At 38.5% G+C, this 26,646-nt stretch overlaps 1 protein-coding gene and 2 pseudogenes across 12 annotated transcripts in view; all 3 read right to left on the reverse strand.

Annotated features, from left to right (window-relative positions):
* Positions 1-1,421: 1,421 nt before the first annotated feature.
* On the reverse strand, positions 1,422-2,336 carry LOC306658895 (DNA endonuclease RBBP8-like; annotated as a pseudogene). The gene has a single exon. The product of its transcript is annotated as a DNA endonuclease RBBP8-like (transcript).
* Positions 2,335-5,938, reverse strand: LOC306658896 (DNA endonuclease RBBP8-like; annotated as a pseudogene). The gene is made up of 2 exons: positions 5,911-5,938; positions 2,335-3,488 (listed from the first exon to the last, which is right to left on the reverse strand). The product of its transcript is annotated as a DNA endonuclease RBBP8-like (transcript).
* An 11,879-nt stretch (positions 5,939-17,817) lies between these two features.
* SHLD2 (shieldin complex subunit 2) overlaps positions 17,818-26,646 on the reverse strand; it is a 95,143-nt gene continuing 86,314 nt past the window's right edge. For 3 of the 10 annotated variants that reach the window (XM_079138207.1, XM_079138205.1, XM_079138208.1), the window contains 3 exons: positions 26,302-26,530; positions 22,248-22,363; positions 17,818-18,172 (listed from right to left, as the gene is read on the reverse strand). In XM_079138207.1, the coding sequence (XP_078994333.1) occupies positions 17,934-18,172; positions 22,248-22,363; positions 26,302-26,530 (584 nt within the window). In that variant the 3' untranslated portion in view covers positions 17,818-17,933. The other 7 variants (XM_079138209.1, XR_013763540.1, XM_079138213.1 and 4 more) reach the window with 7 other exon arrangements.

Here is a 26,646-nt window from a genome sequence, read left to right on the forward strand (position 1 = left end):
AGTCCTTTTCTGGCATTTCTTCTAACATACTGTCATTGGATTCTATTACTATAGAATCTAGATTTGTTTGGATCATTTTCTTCCCTTGTTTTTTCATGTTGTTCATGTATCTTCCCCTCTAGCAGTGCAGATCTGGGGTATTGCAGATTTCCCCCTATAAATTTATAGTGGCCCTATAGGTTTCCAAAACCCTTTCTTTAAGGGGAGATCAATATTAGCAGTGCCCAAATCAGACACTGCAATCCTAGACCAAATAGCCCCTATGGGGACAATAACAAAATTGTCATAGTAAACAAAATGAGTTCAAATGTTATCTTCGGTAAAACAAACAGGTTTGCAATAAGGTCTGCAGTTTCTAATGGAGGACAAAGAGGATGCAGAGGGATGTAGAATGTGGCTGTTAATGGGATAAGAAAAGAATATACAGAAGTTCTAGAAAATAGAAAGGGTGAGAGTGTAATCAAAAGAAATTGGATATTAGCATGCAAAAAGGGAGAACGAAACTCTGAGGGAACAGGTAAACAAAAGGAAAAGAAAGCAAGAAAAGTAAAGAAATAAAAACTTAAATTTTTTTAAAAAGGAGAAAAAAGAAAATCTACTGTGTAACAGTCATATACTAATGAAACCTCCCAGTTTTCAGTTGCCTGATGCATGAGAGGTACCTGACAATGAGCTTCAAGCCTCCAGCAGGTGTCGCAGGATGGGATTTGCCCCACCCAAAGATCGGAGCTCCGGCTTCCAGGATTATCTAAGATGGCCACTCTGGTTTTGAAATGTGTTGGCAAATGGGGAACTGCAGCTCAGGGGTGGACATGATCAGCTGGAGGTCCTGGAGACGGGATGCAGTTGGCCTGGCAGGAGTCCTGGGGGTCCAGTGTGTTTGGTGTAGTTGTGGGATCCTGGAGGCCGGGCGCAATCAGTTGGTCTGGGTTCCCGGTGATAGGGTGCAGTCAGTTCGTCTGGGGGTCCTGGCAGCAGGGAGCAGTCAGTTGATGTGAGGGCCCCAGAGGCAGAGAGTGATCGGTCGGGCTGAGGGATCCTGGAGACAGGGCTCAGTCAGTCTGGCCAGGGGTCCTACGGGGCCTGGCTGTTGTCTCAAAATGGCGGCAGCCACGTGTAATCAAACCTGCAGGTACTGTAACAGTGAACTTCCAGGCCTCAATTTTGGAGTCTGGTGTTGCATGCAGAAAACTGGGCGTCCAGGTAAATGGAAGGTGATCCTGTATCCGCGGGCACTGGGGCTATCGGATGTGATTCCGCTTGCTCAGTCAGCGGAAAAACCCATCCCAGGTTTGGGCAGCAGATGTTAGGAAAAATAAAAAATGCAAAATGCATCACCAGATGTTAGGGGCAGTTGTGGCTCACCGACAGCTCCCAGAAAAACGCTCTGCAGACACGAGGTCTCACACAAGGGACTTTATTTATGCAGTCCGCTCAGGGAGAAAAGAAGGGGTGAAAGAGCACTTCTTCATTTTTAAAAGTGTGATTTCTCTGACCAATGTAAAATCTATGTCTACTGTTTCTCCTCCTAATCTTGACTGATTACCATCCTTTGTATCTATTATGGTAACATCCATTTTATACTGAGATAGGTTTGCTCCTGGATCTATACTCCACTGGATATTTTCAAAGGATGCCTCTTGGTGGTTTTGAAGAGACTTTGTTTTAGCAATTCTATAGGGATTTAACTGAAGGACTGATGCAAGTTCACAAGCTCCTTGGACTGACTGGGTTTTCATTTTTATTGGCTCATGAGAACCAGCATGCTTCATGTCATCAAAAAGCTTCTCTGTCTCCAAACTTTCACATGGACATAGAGGGATTCTGAAGACAGGATTTTCTTCTTTTATCTGTAATGGTGTTTTGTTTTTCTGGTGAGGATTTATTCAAGGACTGGAAGATGCACTCCTGAAAACAGGGCTCCTCTGAGCAACTTTTGGTAAGATGCAGCTCCCATCCAAGGTCTTATGGCCTGAGGAAAAGCCTTCTGTAATGGGCTTAAAAGCCACATAGCGTCACTTGCTTAAATCTGTTTTTAAGGGTCTCATTTGCTTGACTTTTCTCTTGATGCTGAATAGCTGAAAACTGATCAGAGAGAACCAGAGGTTTATCCACCACACGGTCTCCATTCATGGAAACTGACTATCCACTGGAAAAGGAAAAGCGTTTTCTTTATGAAAAGAGGCTTGTGAGCAGCTTACTTCCTGCTCATTTTTTCCCTCAGTTTTCTTACTTGCCGATGTTCTACCTTCCAACAATGTCAGGGGCAGCAAATGTTTATCAATAATATCTTTAATGTGATCAGTGCTATCCTGTTTATCTATAGATTCACTTTTATTTTTATTTATAAGTATCTACTCTTAGAAGATGACTGGCTCGTGACCTTGTTCACTTCAGACCTAGGACTATGTGTGAAAAGGGCACTATTTCAGATTTTGATCTAGGTTTCTCTGATCCAGAAATAGAAGTGTTGCTAAAAGGGTCTTTTTACAGCTGATTTTCCCCCCAATGTCTAAAAGAGAAGGAGATAAACTTGTGTTCAAACGCAAACTACTTTTCACATTAGAAGTAGCTTCAAATCACGAGACCACACCTGAGTAGCCAATTCTTCTTGAGGAGTCTTTGAAGTAGATCTGAAAATCTTAAACTCTCTTCGCTACTTCTTAGATTCCTCAAAAGGCTGTTTCTTATGATCTCCTTCTGGACGTGGTACAGCTCATCACCAAGCTATTGAGATTCAGATTCTTCTTGAACACTAAGTGCAAGGGTTTCAGCAACAACTGTAGCAAAATTAAAGGACAACATATCAGTGGGATAACTGCTTGTTCCACGTGTTTTAGTCACTGGACCTTGACAAGTGTCAGCTACTAGACTTTCATTTTCATTAGGCTTATGTTGAGGATGAGTTGAAGCCCTGGAGATTTTTCTTAATTCATTTGTACCGAGTACTCCAGTTTACTCTGTGTTTCTTCCATGTATCAGACATGGAGAGTCTCCTTTCTTTGGAGCTGGTTAATGCCAGAAAATGAAAAGGCTGTTATTGACTGAATCTGGAATAACATTTCCCTCACATTCAAGTTCAGTTGCTTGATGCTGTTGATCCTCTCGATTTTCTGCTGCAGTTGTTCAGAAAGCTTTTTATTTTCTTCCTGAAGAGAATTCTTTTCATTCATGAGTTCTGTAATAAGTTTAAGATTCTGTTGTCAGACATTTTCAAATTCTTGCTGCTTTTGCCACATATGTTCTTCAGTTACTGCACAGGGATCACATAATCCTGCCCTTAACCAATCTTATAAAACTTCAGTGATGTCATGGACTTTCTGTTGCTCTCTCAGATGCTGATTTTTTGGTGAATAATTCTTTCAGTCTTTGTGCATCTAAAATTCATTCCTTTTTCAGTTTAGTTACTTTTATTTGTAAACCTTGTACTTCTTTATCATGATATTCTTTTAGCTTTGTCCAAAGTTCCTTAAAGTCATTATATACATCTTCCAGAGCAGTTCATCTTGCTTAACAGGCTCCACACTATTTGCTTAATGTTTTCCAACCTTTTTTGTTGCATTATATAGGTGTGAAGTTGTCTTTAGACAGCTGAAATACAGCTTCCAGGACAGCATCAAAATTCTCAAAAGCCCCTGGATGGGAGTAGACACCCTCTTGGGTTGTGAAGAGACAGCAGCTCACTCTTCTCCATCACCCGCTTCCTTCACCAGACTGCCAAACCCTCAGCCAGGGCCGGAGGAAGGCTGGGGGAAGCCTGGCTCAGAAGTGGCTGGCCCTGCCCTGCCTGGGAGCCCTGTGACTTATCAGCCTCTTAATTAATTTCCTTTAATGATTGCTACTGCCCTTTTCCTTCTCTCCTCTTCTTCTGAAATTTCAATTAAACATGTTAGATCTCTCATGTTCTTTACTCTATTTTCTACCCTCTTTATCTCTAAGATTCTGCTTACAGCTTTTATGCCATCCTATATTATAGTTCAATAATTCTTTTTTCTGGGGAAAAAAGTACCCTCATACTTTGCTGGTAGGAATGCAAATTGCTGTAGCCATTATGGAAAGCAGTATGGAGATTCCCCCAGAAAACTTGGAATGGAACTACTATTTGACCCAGCTATCCCACTCCTTGGTTTATACCCAAAAGACTTAAAATCAACATACTGCGGTAACTCAGCCACATCAATGCTTATAGCAGCTCAATTCAAAATAGCTAAACTATAGAACTAACCTAGGTGCCTTTCAACAGATGAATGGATAAAGAAAATGTAATATATATATGATGGACTATTAGCTTTAAAGAAGAATGAAATTATGACATGCCGGTAAATGAATGGAGTTAGAGAATATCGTGCTAAGCAAAATAAGCCAAACCCAAAGAACCAAAGGCCAAATGTTTTCTCTGATATGTAAATGCTCGTTCACAATGGGGAGGAAGGGATAGGGAAGAACAGAGTTAGTTTATATTAGAGGGGAGTGGAGGGAGGGGAAGGGGTGTGGGGGTAGAAAGGACAGTAGAGTGAAACAGACATTATTGCCTCATTTACATATATGACTGCATGACTGATGTGATTCTACAATATGTATAATCAGAAAAATGAGAACTTACACTCCATTTATGTATGATCTATCAAAATGGATAAATACATTCTACTGTCATGTACAACTATTTAGAACAAATTTAAAATTTAAAAATAATTCTTTCTTCTGCTAGGTCTAATTGTGGTTGAATCTATATTAAGTTCTTGAATTATTGCATCTTCCAGTTCTGAACTTTCATTTGACTCTTTCTTATAGATTCCAGTTCTTTGATAAACATCTCCATTTTTTCTATCAAGTGTGTGTTTGATCACATCAATATCTGGGTCATTAGTGAACCAATTTTATATGTCTTTCTTCTTTAGTCATGTTTCCAAGTGTGCTTTATGATTTATTGTTGAATGCTGAAAAATTATAACGGCTCCAGTGAAATTAACTAGATAATATCTTCCTCCAGAGATGGTTTACCACATCCTGTGGTAGACAGTACGGAGGGGTTATTTTACTCTGGTACTGGACTGACTAGTGTCTGGGTTACAGTTTTCGTAAGGCTCTATCCTACCTCAGGTTTGCCCCCATTTCTAGAATGTAATCCTGCAAAAATCCCAACCAAGACTCTGGTATGTAGCCTTCTCTTCTGTGGGTCCTGAACTTGGATTTGTATTTCTTTAATATTATAACATTGACAAAACCGGCTGACTTTCATAGACTTTCTGCTTAATAATTCAGCAAATTTGTCCAGGGATAAACTCCCAAGCATCAGAGTGACTTTCCTGTGTCTCCATTCTCTCTGACATCTTGGCCCCTCCAGTCCTGGCTGCCTTGGCAACCTCAGTCTCTAGTTTCTTTTCTCCCCAGCTGCAGAGTGTAAGAACCCAGAAACCACTCCGGACACGGGAACTCACATAAGAGGGTTATAAAGCAAACAGAGTGTCTCCCTGCAGGGTAAGAGAGAAAATGAGAGGAAAAAGAGAGAGCGCACAAGCAAGAGAGAGTGTAAAAAGTGAGGAGGAGAGAGAAAGCATGAATGTGAGGAGAAGAAGATCATGAAAGTGAGAAGAGAGAGAGAAAATGACCAGGGAGCTATCCTTAAGCAGTTGAATTCTGCAGGTTAACGGAACCAATGACAGAGAAGGATACTAGCAAGCTGACTGATGAACCAATAGCTAGCTAGGATGTTCACAGACTGACAAGTAGTTGGGAGACTGGGAAATCACTGCAGCGTAAAGGGCAGGGGAGCAGATTTATATTATATTACACAGAGACTCTGCTGCCTTTACTGCCCTTAGCTGTGACCTTCTGCCCAAGTGCTCAGCCTCTTAACCAGAATCAACAAATACTCTGAAGGGGAAAGTGGTTCATAGAATGTCACCTCACCTCCTTGTGCCTCTTCCTTCTTCTTCATGGTCCTTCAACTGCTTGTCAACTTGGCAGCTCTCCAATAACTTTAGAAAAAGATTTTCTGCATTTTATTTGGTTTTCCAACTTGGTCTCAGCATGAACATCAGTCTGCTTCAAACATAAAACAAATTCTCAGCTGAGAATGACTTCATACAGGAAATAATCACATAATTCTTGGAAGACTGGTGAAGCCAAAGAGGGGAAAGTTGCTTGTAGAGATGTGTGCAATGATGGTACACGACAATCACCACCTCCCAGTGTAGTATTGTTGAGAACAAGGTGACATGTATGCAGCCATGTTGTATGAACAAGCCATTTCGGGAACTGGCCCGTAAAACCTCCCCCCAGGAAAGGGCGCACAGGTACTACCCTCAAGAGCCAATACAGGACAAACAGGATGTACTGGGCCCCCAGGGTTTATCAAGGCTGTTAAGAGATATCTGTCCAAGAAATGGGCAGCTGCCAGGAAATCTTACCTATCAAGGACAGGGGAGGGGGCCTAGCCCCGACTCATCTCCTGCATCCCCTCCCTCCTCCCTTCTTCCTCCAGGACCATTCAGTTTTGGCAGGACCCAATGAGATTCAAATAAATTGGCGGACCCAACCAAAAGAGAACAAATGTTTAGCTGTTCCAATGTTAACCAATAATGTACAGGTCTTTGTATGTGAATGATTGGAAATTTCTTAAGTAGAGTGCTTTCTCATCCCTCGGGGCCGCTCCCCACTCAGCCATGGTAGTGGTCCGAGAGGCTGGTTGTGATCCAGGCTTGAGCTTGCAATAAAACCTCGTTGTGTGATTTGCATTGCCATGTATGCACTTTGACTCTCTGGGAATTGGCGGATATTGAACCCCCATAGTATGAGCATTTATATCTCCTGCCTCAGTGGGTCAGCTGAGCATGGACTTACCTAGAGGAGGCAACTAACTCACTTTCAAGGTCTGGATCTGGCTGGGTGTATTACTCAGCTTTTCTTCAACATGACCAAAATACCTGACATAAATAACTTTAAGGAGAAAAAATTTATTGAGGGATCATGATTTCAGATATTTCAGTCCATGGTCAGCTAGCTCCATTGCTCTGGGCCCGAAGTGAAGCAGAACATCATGGTTGAAAGATGTAGCAGAGAAAAACTCATGGTAGGCATAAAGCAGAGAAAGAGGAAGGGGCCAGAGGTAAGATATAGTCCCCAAGTGCATACCCGCAAGGACCCCTCACTTCAACCTTGCCCCACCTGCCCACAATTTCCTAAATCCATCAACCAGATCAATCCCTGATGTGGTCAGAACCTACATGATCCAATCACTTTCCAAAAACCCTACTTCTGGACGTAACTGCACCAAGCTTCATTGAATGAGACTTTTGGGGACATTTCAGATCCAAACCATAACACTGGGCTTGACTCCTAATAGGAGCCAATGGGCTGCTCCACATTTGTTCATTCTGAGCACAAGCTGAAGGGGTAGCAGCCACCCACGGAAAGCTCTTTCCATGGTGAAGGCAAAAGCTGAGCTCCAATGTGAAAACACATTTCTACACTCTGCTCTTAAGTTGCATCACCTGATAGCTCATTGGCCAAAGCAAGTTCACATAGTCTAGCTGAAAATCAAGGGGCAGGGAAGTTAATCATGTCTTTTTTGTGAGAGTAACTGCAAAGCCACATAACAATAGACACAGCTGCAAAGAGGAATGAAAAACTAGGGTGGATAATTTCATGCATATATCCATGACATTCCCTAGAGACAAGAACTTCCGTGCTTTGTTATGCAGGTGTAATCACCAAGGAGGAACCCCCTGCTGTGCAGTCACTGTGGGGGGCCTAAATGCCATTGAGGCCAGCTTGACATTCCATAATGATGATGGACTGTAATTTGCACAGTCATTTTCCAAAGATGTGTTTTCTTATTTTTCACTGGAGAATTCTTTCCTCAAATTATTTCAAGAGCACTGAGCATCCTACTATCATAATTGCCAGAGTCAAAGGAAGAAAAGATGATTTTTTACCATCTTGCTGCTTTCTGACCTCACCTGAGCACCTTGCCTTTGGGAGAGTCAGCTGGAATTCTGTTCATTATAGAGTCTGGGAAATATAATTTCCAGACTTCTATTTCCAGAAAAATGTAATAAAAACTTTATAAAGGGGATGGAATGGTGCTGTGTGGCAGTACACACTCTGGGGCAAACCAAGGTCACAGAGAGGTAGGCAGGTGATCTGCAGAGTGAGAGGAGCTCCTGAAGTACTGAGCACTACTCACCTAGAGCCCTTCCCGTCCCCTTAGGTAACTGACCTCTTTCCCTTACAGCATCCTAGAGCCTGCCAGAATGATCAATCTACCCCTGTGAGCAAGTTGGGGAAGGAGGGACAAAAATACAAAATGGAGCAAAAACAGGACACAATCTTGCAAGTTTATCACCTGCTGCAGTCACATGCCAGCCATAGGCCAGCATGGGGACAGGAATGAAGGGGAAGCTTAAACTTGGTCATGTTTTTTTCAACATGACCAAAATACCTGACACCAATAACTTTAAGGAGGAAAAATTTATTGAGGGATCATGATTTCAGATATTTCAGTCCATGGTCAGCTAGCTCCATTGCTCTGGGCAATGGAGCCCAGTTGGAAGTTGGAAGTTTAGACAGACAACCACACAAAACTGGACATGCCAAGTGTGTACAGAGTCTGGTTTTTGGAACAAGAAGTTACAGGAGAAATTTTTTGTTACCTAACAGTCATCAAAACAGTCATGAGATTAAAAAAAAAAAAAAAAAAGTCATGAGACTTGCCCTAGATTTTACCCAAGGGGCAGGGAGAAGCTACCTGCTAAGCAGGTTTGAATAGGTGAAGTAGAAAAAAAGAATGAAGTGGTTTGTTGATTAGATTCCATAAGCCTGACTCTTTTAACATAATGGATGTACTTCTTATTTGAATTTAGCATGCCATTATGGAGATAGACTGTAATATGTCTATTGTGTTTTCCCCTAATATTTAATATAAAATTATTTACTCAAATCACTTCCCCTCTCCCCTTTAGCTTTGTTTCAAGAGGAATTACATTTCTCAAAGTGTAATGACTGTAAAACCCAGGAGGAAGGAACCAATCCTTGGCAATTAACTGCAAGAAAGTTCTGTACATCAACTTGTTGAATCTACTATGCAGCCCAGGGGAACCTCCCCACATGCAGACAAGAGGAAAAGTGAGGCTCAGGAAGAGTATGCCATTTCTCAGGGCCCTAGAGCTAGGAAACAGTGGAGCTAGAATTTGAATCAGATTCCAGATGCAGAAATGCTATGGTCAGGAAGAGCTGTAAATAAATAAATAACAGAGACAACCTGTAGTGCTTTCACATCCCTGCAGCCTGAGGTGGGATCTGTTAAAGGATCTTTAGTACCTCTCTGATGGAGCCTCTTCTATTTGTGCATTTTTAATTGCTGGTGAGGTTATGCATACTCAACATTACCTTCTTTCTTCCCTCTCTCCCTCCTCACTTCCTTCCACATTTCTTTCTGTGTAAATAATTTATTCATTTCCATTGATGAAGAAGTAAAATGTGGCAAATGATCAGTCTCTCTGTTGGTCCTTCGTTTCTGATCATCTGCTTCCAGTTTGCTGATTGACAAACTTCCAGGCAGGGATGGGTGAGTAAAGGGAGTGGGGAATACTGCGGGGATGCAGCCTAGAGTGCGTGATGCCCCCCCGCAGGAGAGCGGAGGGACATGACTGACAAGGCAGGCTGGATTGCGAGGTGGAGGGGACCACTCGCTGGGCTGGGCGTGGGGTTCTGGCAGAGAACCGCCTGGTGGCTCCTCGCCTGCACCAGAACAAAAATGCCGTCCTTTGCAGGGGTCTCCGGCGCCCTCTACTGTTTAACATCCTACTTGACGTTAAAGAGCCGCTTAGTGGGATTTGGTTGTCAGCATAGTTTATTCAGGGATGAATTTGGAGCTGCGAGGACTTAAACTGATACCTAGTATACCACCCTTGCCAGAATCTTCCCGTGCGGCCCTTCCAAAACAATACCTCGTCTTCCCTGACTTTTCTAGCAATCACTTCTTTGCTTTTGCTTTTACCACCCAACCCTGGAACATAAATGTAGTCTAAGAAATCAGGAAGGAAATAGTCTTTGTCTTCCTTCATTGCACATTGTTTTGAGATTCATTCTTCATGTGTGTAAGCATAGCTCCTTCATGTTCAATGCTGTATAATACTGCATGATGACTTGCTATTTATCCATGCTGCTTATGGACTTTGAGGCTGTTTTTCGATTGGGGCTGTTACCTAGATTGATTCCTTGTCTTGGCTGCAGTAAACATGGGAGTGCAGATATCTCTGATATTCCAATTTCATTTTCTTGTATATATACCCAGAAGTGGGATACCTGGATCATACGGTAGTTCTATTTTTAGTTGTTTTTGTTTTTGTGTTTGAGGGACCACAGTACTCTTTGCTATAATAGCTGTACAATTTACATCCTCAACAGTGTATGAGAGCCCCCCTTTCTCCACATACTTTCCCTCTTTTGTTATTTTTGGTCTTTTTGATTATAGCCATTTCAACTGGGTAGAGATAGTATCTCATTGTGATTTGGATTTGCATTTCCCTGATGATTGGTTACGTTGAGCATTTTTCATGTACTTATTGGCCATTTGTCTAACTTCTGGGAAAGTTCTACTCAGATCATTTGCTCATTTTTAATCAGATTGGTTTTTGAGTTTTTTTTTTATTTTGTTTTGCTATGGAGTTGAGTTCTTTATACATTCTGAAAATTAATCCCTTGGTGGATTAGTAGTGTGTAAATATGTTCTTGCATTGGGCAGGTTGTCTACAGAAGTTTCTAATTTTAATTTTATTAAATGAAGTGTTTTCTTTTATATTAGTGCTTTTGTGTCTTATTTTAACTGTTTTTCCATGCCTTTAGATCATGAAGATACTCAGTTCTTTTCTACAAGTTTTATTATTTTGCCTTCCACGGTTAGATCTGGAATTCACTCGGATTGATGTTTATGTAAGTTATGACATAGGGTTCATGTTTCTTTTTTTCCATAAGAATATCCAGTTATCCCAACACCATTTATTGAAAAGACTATCCTTTACCCATTGGTTCACTGTACCACCTCAGGAATAAATCAAGTGTCTGTGTTCATTTGGGTTTGTTTCTGAGTTCCTTCTATGCTTTGGTCAATTTGCCAATCTTTATACTAACACCACCATTTCTTAATTTTAATAAGTCAATATTTTGTTAAATAGTCCTGGATCTGGTTCTTCAAGAGTGTCTTGAGGGCTGGGGATATAGCTCAGTTGGTATTCAATCCCCAGCACCGCAAAAAAAAGAAAAAAAAGAGTGTCTTGAGCTGGTGGTATGGCTCAGTGGCAGATCATTATGAAGCTCTGGGTTGGATCCCTAACATAAAAAAAAAGAATATCTTAGTTATTTGAATACTGCATTTCCATGTAAATCTTAGAATCAGTTTTCTAAGACCCTCCTCTCCCCCCAAAATTCTATGGTGATTTTGATTGAGATTGCATTGAGCTTATAAGTCAAATTCAAGTAATAACTAATATTCTTTAATATTCTGTGCCCTCTAATTGGTCAATATGATATATTCTTCCATTTTTTTAAACTCTTCTCTAAATAATGTTTGTAGTATGATATGTAGAAGTCATGTACATAATTCACCAAGTTTTCATAGACATTTGATTTTTTATGTTATTGTAAATAGTATTGTTAATTTTTTATCTTTTTACTCTTGCTGGTATGCAGAAATTAAGTTTTTTAAAAATTCTGATCTCAGCAATCATGCTAAACTCACTTATTCTAATAACTTATCTCTAGATTATTCTAAGTTTTCAATAAACATAATCATGGTTATATATCTTAGATTCAATCCTTATTTTATTTTTCTTTTTTATTTTTTTACTTTATTCCTCTGGTTAAGAATACCATACAACTATTGAATATAAGTGATGACAGAATGATGATAGAGTTGTCTTATTTCTGTTCTTTGAAATCTTCCCACATTTCATTGTGAAGTAAAATGTTTACTATAAACATTAGCTCCCTAGAATAAACACTGCTATGTAAAGAACTTAAACCTATTTTAGCAAGTTGCCCTAGTATCATGTCACTGGGTTCCAGTCAATCAGAGCACCTAGCTGCAGTCACAGGTGGCCAGCTGTTCAAATAAGACAAACACCAAGCTGGACCCAATTCAGCTTTTTCTAGACCTCACTTGTTTTCTCTACCTTACTTTCCCCTTTTTGTTCATAAAACCTTTCAATCACATTGCAAAGGAGATTCTTCCTAAATCTGCCCTGGTTCTGAGGACTGCCCAATTTGTGAATCTTTCTTTGTTTAAACTCCTTTAAATTTTGTTTGTCCAAAATTTTTAATAGAATAGAAAAATGAAAATTTTCGACAAAAATTAAATATTTGGGGCTGGGAATGTGGCTCAGTGGTAGAACATTTGCCTAAAATGCATGAGGCCCTGGATTCATTCTCCAGCACTGGAAAACAAAAATGAAAAAGAAAAAATTTCATACTATTTCCTAACAATAATTATTTCTCAATACACTGTAAACACCAAAGTCATGGATTTTTTTCACTATTTTGTTTACCTTATTTTTTCTTTTAACTTAAAATTTTTTTCCTGCTTATTAACAGCTTGAGATGTAATTCAAATATCATACAATTCACCCATTTAAAATGTATGATTCAATAGTTTTAAAATATTCATATCCCTATTTATTCTCAATTTTTAAAATTAGTTTCTGTATGCCATCTTCAGGGATTTGGGTTATTATTGAATCAACTTTGTTTATTAAATCTTTCTAAACAGCAGAGGCATGATGATACACTGTTCTACTAATTTCTATTTCCTTTTATTTCCCTTGTGGCTTTTCAGTCATTTCCTTTGAATAAATAAAACTGAGTGCTTTTATGTTACCTGTGAACATTATTATTTTATATTTAGAACTGTATATTACTGGAACACAATAATATAGCAGAACTTTGTAAATTTATATTATGTGTAATATAAGTTTAAAGAGTAGTGTATTACTAGTATATTTTTTGTTGGTTTCCCAACATTATTTTTCTGGGTATAGATTTTAATTATTACAGAGATATTGTAACATGACTCTTTGTTGCAACTATGTATTTCTTTTTCTTCTCAAATCATATGCAGCATTTCTAGTGCTGAACAGATTTTTCAAAATATAAATCATACTTAGTCCTCTTACCTAGAATTTATATGTACTCAGTGAAAAGATAAACAGCCTAATAAAGTAAATGTATAAATGACTTGAGCGGACACTTTATTGGGGAAGATAAGCAGATAGTGAATTCACTAGTGAAGTTGCTCAACAATACTCATCTGGGAAATACAAACCCAAACCACAGGACACCACTTTGTACCCACTAGAATGGGTACAACGAACATGACTGATACGCCAAATGTTGGCAAGGATGTAGAACAACTGTCACCCTTAGACTGGCTGGCAAAAGTGTAAAATTACACAACTTTGAAGAACTGTTTGGCAGTGTCTTATAAAGTTAAATATATACCTATTTTATAAACCAGCAATCTCACTCCTAAATAGTCCCTCCCCACCATTAAAGCATATTTCCACAAGACTTGTTTAAAAAATACTTTCAGCAGCTTTATTCATGATATCCCCAAACTGGAAACAACCCATATGTCCTTCAGCAGGAGAATGGATAATATATTCTTACATATAGGTATATTTCTCAGAAAGAGAAAATATTGCTGAATTTTCATCCATGAAAATATGAATTGAAAAAAAAGTCACAAAGGAATGTATATTATGGTTTCATTTGCATGAAGTTCAAGAACAGATAAAACTAGTCTATTATGATAGAAATCAGGGCCACAGTTGCCTGTTATGACTGGGAGTGGCTGGAAGAGATAAGGGAATCCCTATGGTGATGGAAATGTCCCAGAACTTGGAGTATTATTGATAACATAAATGTATATATTGGGCAAAATCCAGAAAGTTGTACGTTTAAGACCTGTGCATTTTACTGTGCATAAATTTTAACTCAATTTCTTTTTAAGAAAAGGAATCCGATTGGCCATCTCAAGTCAGATGTTTTGCCTTCCTTCTATAATCAGTTTTTGCCAAATAATCAAACCAAATAGTAGAGACATGGCCCAAAGAAGGGGCATCAGTGTGTGCTTAGCTGCCACCCCACAAAGTGTAAGTATATATTATGGAGTGTCATCTTTTTCTATATTTGGGAAGTGTTTGTTTTAGTATATCAAAACATGTGTATGCTTGTGATCCTGGAGATTGAACCCAGGAAATCACACGTGAGAAAAGCACTCTACCACTGAGCTATACCCCCATATACTTTTATGGAATTTTTATTCTTTACAAGTTAGGGAATATTCACAAGTGATTTGATCAGATAAAAATAATAATAAAGAAGGGCTGGGAATGTAGCTCAGTGGCAGAGCATTTGCCTAGTATATGTGAGGCCCTAGGTGTGATCCCCAGCATTGCAAAATAATAATAATGATAATAATGATAATAATAATGAGGCTGACTTTGATCAATACATGCTGCATTATGCTCAATATATTCAATTGTTCAGTTGAAATATGCTGAACCCCACTAATATGTAAAATTAATGCATGTTAATCAAAAATAAAATCAAAAGCAGGCACCAATTCCCCCTCTAGGATAATAATCATACCATTTTAGAAATATTCTTCCAAACAGAATGATTACAATGTTGCATAAATTGTACCATACATACTATACGAATCAAGACAGTCCCTTAGTTTGTCTAATACCTGACTGCTGACTAAATTTGCTGACCTGGTACCTTATGCTTATCTGAGCATGGAGTGAAGTGAATCAGAGAGAGCTGGCAGGTTGCAGAGAGGTGTTGACAGCTGGAGGGAGTTGAAGGATGCAGGAAACCAGGCAGAAACATAATGGCTCATGACAAGAACTGCGCACATTCTGTCCAGGAAGGGTTAGCACCTCAGAAAGGAGAACGCTGAATGCCAGTCACACAAAAGGCATCAGCAGGCATCGCTGGCTAGAAAAGAAGAGACCATAAAATTGAGAGGACTGAAGAGGCCCTTGTCACTTTTCCTTTAACTCTTCCTGAATTAGAGAGAGAAAATGCCTTAGAAAAGACATATTTCCTAGACATTCCTGTAGCTAATACTGTGTGAATTGTCTTCCACTAATGAGACACATGTGAGAGATGGAAAGTGGAGAAAAGGCAGAGACTGTCTTCCTGAAGCTATTGACCCTGGAAAGTGTGGCAGAGGGGACTGAATTTTGTGCAGCAGCTAATTCCTGGCTTTCATGTTCTTGAGAGTCGGTTTCAGGGATGCCAACAGTTGCATCCTGATTCTCAGATGGCAGCTAATAGTGGTGTTTCCACAAGTCAGTTGTTCACAAGGTAGCTTGATTGCATCACAACACAGAAGCAGAGAGGTCACTCTTAACGAACACATTCCTTAAGTAGGTAGACTTAACTTCTTGATACGAAACCAGGTTCAAGACCTTCAAAGAGCAAGTCACAATTGGCAAACTTCATTCCCTCTCTCTCATTTCTCACCCATTGACTTTAAAACAGAAGCCAGCATTAAACTGCAAAGCAAGATGAACACTTTAACTGTTCCATGCTTCATGACCTTGTGCTGCACCTTCTGGAAACCCACCAAGATACAAATGCATCATTTAAAGATCAAAGACATAGGGATGGTTAGTTCTCTTTCAGAGAAATTAGTGTTTTCATCTAAGAAAACCATATAATATCCCTTGGTCAGCTATTCAAGTTGTGCTGAACTAAAGTAATGTAAGACTCATCTTAACTTACAACCTCATATCATAGTAGTTTAGGAAAATTCTGAGGATGATGAGAATTTAGTCACAGAGGAAAAAGTTCTATTTCCTCTATGAAATTTTCTTGCGTTTTTCATTGCAATGTACATGTCTGTCTAGAATTCTGCTTCCTTTAAAGAAGGGACCCTTTTCATCCTATGAGGTCCCACCTATTCCTCGTCACAATGAAGGACATCAAATCTATTGGCACTTTGATCTTAGGACTTCCCAACCTCTTTAAAACATTAGAAATGTATTAATCATATTTGTAGAGACTGGGAAGTCCAGGCTCAAGGTAACAGCAGTTTGGGTATGTCATGAGGGCTTGCTTTCTGCTTCAAAGATGGCACCTTCTTGCTGGTTCTTCACATGGCAAAAGGGGACAAATAAGTCCCTGGGGCCTCTTTTATAATGACACCAATCCATTCACAGGGGATCCACCCTCATGACCTAATCACTTCCCAAATACCACCACATGGAGATTAGTAATTACTAAATATAAATCTGGGGGTTGTGGGGACACATTCAGACCACATCTAGACCAGAGGCTAGATGTAGCTAGCCTCCCTTGATCCCAGAAAAAAACAGATTATAACTTCTGGGGATAAGTCAGATTCCCCAAATAGGACTAGTTTCCAGCTTAATTGGGTTCTTATAAATCTGTGTTAACCCATGAAATATATACCAAAGACTAGTGTTGTTTCACTAGAAAGGGTTTAAGGATTTCTCCCCATGAGAAATGGAGGTGGGAAGCCATCTGCTCTAAGAGATGATGCTTAGTTTGGCACAGGGATTCACCACATCTTGAGGATGAAGTGGGAAGAGCACACATAAAAGAACAGCTCTCTTGGAAGGCTTTTGTTGACTGGACAAACTTTTTATCAGAATTCTGGATTTGCTCCTAGGGTGGAGTAAAAGAGCACAGGTTGGAAGATATTAACTCCAGGCTCACATTTCATCACCAGTAGATGGTTTATCCAGGGGACCAAACTATTTGAATTCCAGTCTGTCTAGATACTAAATGAGGGCAATTCTTTCTCTATCCACCTTACAAGCTGCTGGACAAGTACTTGAAAATCATTTGCTCTAATTCCCTTATCTTCCCCAGGAAGAAATTCATGAGTTAAAGTTTTGCTCTTGCTCTTCTTTTCTGTCACAGATCCCTCTAAGGAATTGTTGAAAGCTATGGACCCTTCACTACAGAAGAATGTATTTGTGTGTGTACAAGCTCGCATGTGTATATATAATATGCATATTATATTTCAAAAGAATCACAAAATTCCTGGAGTTTACTCTTAGGGAAGTCAAGTTTAAAAATCCTGAAAAAGAGAAAAAAATTTAAATGAACCAAACGAGTTTTTTAAAACAAACATACACTAAAACAAGCTTGTTTGTTTCAGCATGAATGTAGTTATTTTCAGGTAATGTTATTAATTTATATTATTAATCTATTAACATTCAGCATGCTCTAGACTTACAGGTTAGATGCCACTCCAGAATTCCTCATTAGTGACTATCATTTTATAAGAGTTTTTTCTACAATCATGAGAGAACAAATTACTAAATGTTGTTAAATAAATTTAAAAAGGCACTCAAATTCTAGGTAGGAACCAACAACAGAACTCTTCCCCACTTTCTGAGTTGGAACATGATCTTGTTTCCTTCATTTTCTGTGCTGTTTATAGAAAGACATGCTTGTCTTGAACTTGTCTGAACATAGGCTAATGTAAACCAAGGTATTACATAGTTTTTATAATCAAGGAAATTATTTCATGTTTATAGTTTATTGAGGTATAAATAAAAGAAAGTATACAGAGTTTGTAGCAGAAAAACAACTTCTGAGGAAATGTTGGATGTGTGAATGCCCCGTATGTAGCACAGGGCCGTGAACACAGAAGGGACTAAATAGTGAACAAATGAGGGAACATTTTAATTCCTAGGGAACTGCATATTACCTTTATTGCTAGGTTATTTCTCCAGAAGAAAGGAAGAAACCAACAAATAAAAACAAAACTTCACAGAATTTTCTTAGAAAAAATAGATTTAATTTATATGTTTAGCACAATTTTCTTTATAAAATATTTATATTTAAGAAGCCCAAAACAAAATCCCCATCATTCATTTAAAAGACAAATCATTTCAGTACTTCTTCCTTGGAATGTCTACAACTTCCTTGTGTGGTCTCAGAGAAGGGTTCCATGCTTTACATGGGTCAGGACAGAAATCCAGTAGGTAGAAATCCTGTTGCAATGGGTAGCTGTTTTCGTCTAAGACAAAAAGGCTCTGAATCTTCAACACACAAGGCTCTGTGCTATCTGCCAACAAGGAGAGAAGCAGGTCTGCTGCAACCATCCCATAGGTGACCTCTGAGGACGGTACTGAGAAGAACAAAGCATACATGAAGCGTTCAATATCCCTTCCAGATTGACAGATACACACACACACACACACACACACACACACACACACAGAGTTTCATTGTTTCACTTGGTTCCTCAAGTCTCCTACCCACTTTAAATTTCTCATTCTATACCTCTCTTTCTAGTTTCAAGTTGCTGAAGGCAGTCTAGTACAATGGCCTGTGATTCTTACTGACAGAAAAAGCAAGCTGCTCAGAAGATCAGCTGTTCAAACTGACAGCAGGTCCTGTTACCACACAGCTATCAGCTTCCTAATGTAGTAAAGAACCAAGACTAGTGTTTCCCTAAATTATGACTAAAACAAAAAGAGAGTATCTGTATCAAGAAAAAGACTTATATGTACCCAATTTAGAGCTTTTATCACAGTTACCTACACAGATACAGGTTGAAGAAGTGGTCTAGATTTTAGATTTGGGAGGAACTGAGGAATATTTATATAGGGGGGGGGGGGGAATGGAAGATCATGTGAACAGGACCCAATCCTAAACCCAAAATTCATTTATGTTTCTTATACACATTACCTGAATGAAATTTTATACAATATTTGTAACATGATTATGTTTTAACTTGTTACATAAAGACAGCTGTAGAATTTGTTACTTGTGGCTTCACATTGGCCTTAAAAAGTTTTGGGTTTTAGAGCACTTCAGATTTCAGATTTTTGTATTTATTTGTAACATGAAAGAATCTGAATCAGTTATTTAATGAATGCCAAATTTTGATAACAAATAATTATGCACAGATGTGTCATTTTATTTTTGTCATATATTCCTCTTTTTTTTTTTTGGGGGGGGGGTGCATCTAATGAGTTACTTAAAAGGTTGTTTAATCCCAGACAGACAGGGCACTATTGACTATGCTCAGACTATACTAGTTCCTTGACCAATACCACCAGTCTTTCTTGGATTGGTCTACTATTGTCCTGGAGGGTCAATGGCACATTTTCAGAAGTATGAGAATTTTCTACAATAATTTAAAATTTTTGCATCTTCACTTTGATAAACAAAAATAATCTGCATTAGTGATTATATGGATGATCTGATGACCTCTTTATAAGTAATGACAATCTAATATATGCCAAGAAATATAACTGTCTCAAAAATGGACAAAGCACAGAAGCATATATGATATGAGAATGATGCTTCTCTAAGAAATAAGGACTAATTTACACTGTGGATAGTGCTGGGATGTAGCCTGATGGTACAGTGCTTGCCTAGCATGCATGAGGTTCTGAGTTCAATTCCCAGCACCACAAATCATAAAAATAATAATTACTAGTTATTATAACTATTATTATTTTAATAATTTATTATTTTTTAAATGAAAGAGATAAGATTGAAAATATAAGAAGAACATTGAGAATAGGAATGAAGATAGCCAAAAGAATGAACATAAAGAAAAACAAATTATAAAAACAAACAAATGAAGATTCTTCAAATTAGGATGTAGAAAGCTGGAAAGAGTGTGACTCCCACCCCAAGTTACCAGAAAAAGCTGACCAACAAAACCATTGTTTCCTTGAACCCACAGGAAAATCAAAGTTTTACAGCAGCCAAGAAGTGTGGGGAAGGACAGATATGTCCAAGGAGGGATGGAATAGGAGCCAGGTCCAATCGTGATAGGGCTTGGGAAGAAGTCAGGTCCACCAACAAACAGGAAAAGAATATGTTCAAATTTTTAATGAATGGTTAAAAGTCAAATACAGGTAAGTACCACAGACATGAGGGGACTCTGCATCTGTGGTGGCCCTTCCATGTGGTTCTTTTCACATCTAACAGGTACTTACAAGCCTGGGGCAGTACAAAACATCAGAGAAGGTTTCCAACTGCTGGGAAGGCCTGAAGGAGGGGAGAAAAGCTGCCTGGGCCTCTGAGTAAGAAACAAAAGCCTTAACTGCTGAAGGAAAGGCAGTAAATCCTGTGGCCCCAGAAGAGCATCCAGTGTAGATGAGAGAAAAGTAAGAGAAAAAAAATCCTTCTAACCCTGGAGAAGGGACAGAAAACCACTCTGGATCAAGACCTTAGTGATACACTGCTGCTGAGGAGGGACAGAGCCATATAAGCAAGAACCACCAAAGGCACAGTGGAGTCTGGTTGCCATGGAAGAAGGGACAAGGCCACAGAGGAAGTGCCACACCCAAAATCCTGTAAGACTGGACCAGAATCATAGACAATCAATCCTGCTCCCCTTCCCCCACCAACCTAGGATGCACCAAATAACAACCAACAGAAGCCAGGTCAGCTTGAGGACATGTAAGAACATGGAAAGATTCAAAATACAGTCATGCACCACATGAAGTCAGCGAAAGACTGCATACACAATGTTGGTTCCATAAGACTGCAATAGACCTAAAAAAGTCCTATCACCCTTTCTAACATTTTTGGGTAAGGTATTATCATGTGTTTTGTGGTGAAGCCAGGGTCCAACTACTGTGCTGCCAGGTGTATAAAAGTATAATAACTATAATTTTTTATACTACATAATACTTGATGGTCATAAACAACTATTAGTAGTTACTACAACATATTTTTTAAATTGCTATTTTACACTGTACTCCTACCTATTAAAAAAAAAATTATTTACTGTAAAACAGTATGCTGTGATACACTGGCAGCAGTCTCACACATCTCATACCAGATTTCCTGATAGCATCAAGAGGCCATATGGAGGGGCTGGTTCAGTGGCAGAGTACTTGCCTAGCACATGTCAGGCACTGGGTTCAATCCTCAGCACCACGTAAAAATAAAATAAAATAAAAAATAAAATAAAATAATAAAATTAAAATAAAATAAAATAAAGGTATTGTGTCCATCTACAACTGAAAAATATTTTTTAAAAAAGAGGCCACGTGGAGTGATTGACCTGTACTACCAGGTTTGCATAAGTATACTCCAAGAAACTCACAAATAACATGTTTCTCAGAATAAATTCCAACATACAACTGTAGCTCAAAAGAGGATTTTGAATATTCTCAACAAAAAGAAACAATAAAAGTTTGAAGTTATGGAAATGCTAATTACCCTGATTTGATCATTATACATTGTATACACATATCAAAATATCACACTGAACCCCATAAATATGTACAATTATGGAGAGAAGCTCTAAGGTCCAGGTGCAAAGTGAAGGGCTAAAGCTGACAGCAGAGCAGGAGAAGAAGGAAATGCTGCCCACCATACTCACAATATAATAGTCAAGGAATCTGAGGCCCATGCCTAAAGTCAGCCATACCCCTGCCCACCCTTACCCCCAGTAAAGATCTAAAAGAGGAGGCATGCTATATGCAATGATCAGCATTCAAACTAAAACTATTACACACACAACAAGCAAGGAAAACAATAAACAATTAAGAGACAAAGCAATGAAAAAAGCCAAATTAATTCATCTGCTCAAAGAGTCTGAGGCTAATGAAGACAGGTATGGAGTTTGATTATCTGAAAGGTGGGATATCTTTGCTTTGTTCTTAGCCACCAACTATCTCTGGCATTTTGGATGAAGATCTTAAAAAATTCATTCTACTGAGAGCAGACTACCTTCAAATACATGGTTTTACACATTCATTTATTTATTATAAAACTTGAGCCAGGCACTGTGGCCCATGCCTATAATCCCAGCAGTTCTGGAGGCTGAGGCAGGAGAATTACAAGTTCAAAGCCAGCCTCAGCAAAAGCGAGGCACCTAGCAACTCAGTGAGACCTATCTCTAAATAAAATATAAAATAGGCCTGGTGATGTGGCTCAATGGTCGAGTGCCCCTGAGTTCAATCTTCAGTACCCCCCCAAAAAAAAAACCTTGGGCCATAGGGCTTTGCTGACCAATGGGGAATTTAAAGAGAGATTAGGTACTTTCCCCTATTCATGTCCCAAGATAGGTATAGAGCAAGTCTCACCTTTCAACTTACACAGGTTTATATTTTACCCAAGGTAAACTGTCTTTCTGCTTTTATACCGATGAAAAAAAGTTAATTTACAAAATAGTGTTCCTTCTGTTCCAATATACCACCTGTACTCCTAATGGAGTGTTGACATATTACCTATCACTCTGTTGAGACAGTCTGGAGAAATGTTGAGAAGAATCTTCTCTATCAGCTCTGATCCTACATGGATGCAAATGTTATGTGTTCCATCAGCTAGAGTCATTAAAGCTGGCCTACAAAAAATACATTGAAAACAGAAGTTAGAAAAAGACTCACTAATAGAGGGGAAATTAGTGTAACAGAGACAAAATATGACTAAGGATTTTCCTACTTTACTCACATGGTGATTCTAGGTCACATCCTCTTCTCATTCTATACTTTTTCCCCAGGCTCACTCTCTCCCTCCATTCTTTATTTCAACAAATAGAAGCTGAATATCCACTATGTACCATGGACTGTGCTAAACATTGGCTATACACTAGCAGCAAGACAAATCTGATTCCTTCTTCAAGGAACTTACAAATTTAGTAAGAAAAAAGAAAATAAGTTTTTGTTTGTTTGTTTATTTGTTTGGGGTATTTTTTGTTTGGTTTGGTTTGGTTTTGGTGGTGCTGGGGGTCAAACCCAGGGTCTTGTACATACTATGCAAGTGTTCTACCTCCAGCCCCAAGAAAATCAAATTTTTGACAATGATGCCAAGATGATTCAATAGGGTTAGACTATATAGTCTTTTCAAAAAGTCACCTGGGACAACTAGATATTCATATGTATGAGAATGAAACTGAACTTCTATGGAAAATAATGGCAATTCCACAAGTGGTTAAACCATACAACCCAGCCAGAAATTCCATTCCTGGATATATATCCAAGGGAAACAAAAACTTATGTCCACCCAAAAACATGTACACATATATTTATGGCAACATTATTATTAATAGCCCAAAACTGGAAAAACTCAAGTGTCCATCAACTGATGAATGGATAAATACAATGTGGTATATGTGTACAATGGAATATTATTTTGCAATAAAAAGAAATAAGGTACCAGTACATGCTACAACATGGATTAATCTCAAAAACATTATGCTAAGTAAAAGAAACTAGTCACAAAAGAAAACACACTCTATTATACTATTCATATGACATGTTCAGGATAAGTAAAACCACAGAGACAGAAAGTAGACTGGTAATTTCCATGTGTTCAAAGGATGAGGAAAGGAAAGTCATTACTAATGGACAGGGGCTTTGGTCGGGGGATATAATAGGAGTTAGTTCTGAAATTGGTCATGGTGATAGATGCATAACAATCCTATGAATATATTAAACCACTGAATTGTACATTTTAGATGGGTTAATTTGATTGCATATAAATTATAAATCAGTAAGAATGTTTTTTTAGAAAAGACACTATGCATTTAAACAACTACAAATTGCAATAAGTACACACAAGCTACTAAAAGGAAACAAGAGAATGGTTAGGGAAGGCCTTTCTGATGAAGTGTCATTTCAGCTAAGACAAGAAAAAGCCAGCCTTGTGGAATCCAGCAGAGGGAAGAACATATGAGAAAATCCTAAGGAGAGGAAAAGTCAGAATGTCTAAATAATCAAAAGAAGGCCCATGTGGCTGAAGCATAGTGAGCAAGCATAAAGTGGAAGAGGAGACAGCAAAGGCAACGATGCAATGGGAAAAGCCTGAAGGATGTGTAGATATTTTAAAACATGGAAATGGTTGTGACCATTCAGGCAGAATATATAGAAAGAACAAAAGAAGGACAAAAACAAGGACTCAGAATTGATCCCAGTATTTAAAGAAGCAGCTGAGAAAGAAGGACCTAAGAGGCAGGCTAGAAACCAGGTGAAGGCAGTGTCACTGAGGCTGTTTCATGGAGAGGGAAGTGGTCCAGTGTGTTGAGTGTAGCTGGGAGTATAAATCAGAAGAGGAAAAGAAGTATCCCTCAGATGAGGTGACTTTGAATTGCTGGCCATTCAATCTTGACAAAAGCAGTTTAAGCAACATGGTGGGAGTAAACTGAAGTGAATCTGAAGATGAAAAAGGGCAAAGAGACTAAATTTACAACTCTACATTTGGTTGGTACAAAGCGAAGCAGAAAAATTGGGTGATAAGAGGTAGGTAGAGGGGATGACTCTGTTTAAGTGTTTTTAATATGAGAAATAGTGGAATGTGTGTCTAGAGTAACAGTAGTGTTATTGGGAGAAGCAGTGACTATAGATTGAGAAGGAAAAACAAAACAAGATGCAGATACTGATGAAGGGTTTGATCACCACAGGTAATTATCATTCCTAAAAACCTAGCCCAGACCTCTTTTAGGAATTGCATATCCATATAACTAACTACTTTCCAGCTTTTTGCTTCTCAGCAACTCATACTCAATATGAACTAGCACTTTCCCCATTGTTACTAGTTTTAGTACGTATCCTTATTATGCACCTTATTATGTTAATGATCTGTAATATATTCGGGATCTCCCTTTACCTCTACTCAATCACTAAAGTTTGCCAATTCTATTTTCTAAACACTCTTAAATCTGCCCACTTCTTTCCATTCCCACCACTGACAGTGTAGTCAAGTCACCATCTTCTCTCCCCCAAACTTAAGACCTCCTAATTCTTCTCTGCACTTAGCCTCATAATGTCTAATCCACCTACAATGTGCAGCTAAACTAGCATCTAATGAACAGAATGTAGCAGAGGTGATGCTATGTGCCTTCTGAAGCTAGGACACAAAAAGGATGGCTTTCACCTGGAACTCTCTTGGTTGGTCTGCACTAGGGAAATGAGCTGTCACATTAAGGAAACCTGCATAGATACACACGTGAGAGCAACTCAACTCGTCAGACATATGTGAAGTGCCTTAGAAACAGATCCTCTAGCCCCAGTCAAGCCTTCAGATGGCTGCAGCCCCAGTCCTTCACACATTCCCTACAACCTTTAGAGAGACCCAAGCACCCACACAACTGCCTCTCTGGAGCTTGGTTTGTGGTTTGACCTGTTGATTTCTTGGCTTCTATACAGAAAAAAGTAATGTATTTCTTGTGTTCCAAAAAATGTAATTCTGAGTACATATTTTATGGAAACATTGTTAAAGACAGTGTTCAAGTTCTATTATAGCTTTAAGAAAGTATACTATAAATAATATATAATTATATTGAATAGGAACATCTGAAATGATATTAAAATAAGTCACCTATACATATTTTGATAGTCTTAACTGTTGAGAAGTCAATTCTGTTTGTTATATACCAGGCATCTTAATTCAATCTTCTTTTCTGCAAAAACAACTTATAAAGTAACAGCAAAATGCATTCACTTATTTATAACAAACATTTAAGTATTTGTGAAGGTAAATAATGCTTATGGAGTAGATACTGCAAATTTTAAGTATTTCATGATAAAATGCTAACATATCTGCATTTAGTTTTAAATACTGCAGCATTTAGAAATAATATGAAAAAGTCTCGTGCAGTAGCACACACCTGTAATCCCAGTGACTCAGGAGACTGAGGCAGGAGGATGACAAGTTCAAAGCCAGCCTCATCAACTTAATGAGGCCCTAAGCAACTTAGTGAGACCCTGTCTCAAAATAAAAAAGAGCTGAGGATGTGGCTTAGTGGTTAAGTGCCCCTGGGTTCAATCCCTAGTACAAAAAAAAGAAATAATATGAAAAGAGCATAAAATACTGAGTGCTATTTTATAAAGGTATGTAATTTATATAGTCTTAAAAAAAGTTTATATAAGGCTTTCAACATTTGTTTGAAAAACAATACGAGTTGGGTGTGGTGGTGCACACCTGGATTTCCAGTGAGTCAGGAGGCTGAAGCAGTACGATCATAGGTTGGTGCCAGTCTCAGCAACTTAGTGGGAGCCTGTCCCAAGATGAAAAATAAGAGCTGGGGGTGGTGTTGCTTGGTGGTAGAGAGACCTGGATTCAATTCCAAGAACCACAAAAAAGAAAAAAAAAAATCCTATATGATTTATGGACAATATTTGCCTTTATAAATAGCTATTTGTCACTCAAGGTGAGTATTTCATTCTCTTTGATTAGCCCTAGTTTTTGTTAGAAAGTAAGGATTAATATATGTAATTTTTTAGTCACTTCCAGTCCTAAAATAATAAATACTTTCGATTACATTGGCTTGCTTAGTTGACTTACCTATAATATGTTTTCTTCCTAGCAAATGGCAAGCAGCTAAGACACTGTCTGTAGATTTTGTTTTCATCTGTTTCTAGTTCCAATCCACATTTTGCACAGCCAGTATATATAATGTTGGGAAGAAAGGAGAAGATACTCTTCAGGGAACTGTGAGCATTTAGAGCTATCTTCTGAGCTGCTGCAACAGGAAATACTAGCTCTAAAATTTGAGCTTTAATTAGAACCACTCCTACAAAAACAAACAAAAATATTATAAATTATTGACCCAAATTATAACTTTAATTATGAATATGGCTTGTGATATGGCTGATTTAGCCACTTAGAAGAAAGATTACACCAAGCTTT

The sequence above is a fragment of the Sciurus vulgaris genome (assembly GCF_902686455.1).
Source record: "Sciurus vulgaris genome assembly, chromosome: 4".
NCBI lineage: Eukaryota > Metazoa > Chordata > Mammalia > Rodentia > Sciuridae > Sciurus > Sciurus vulgaris.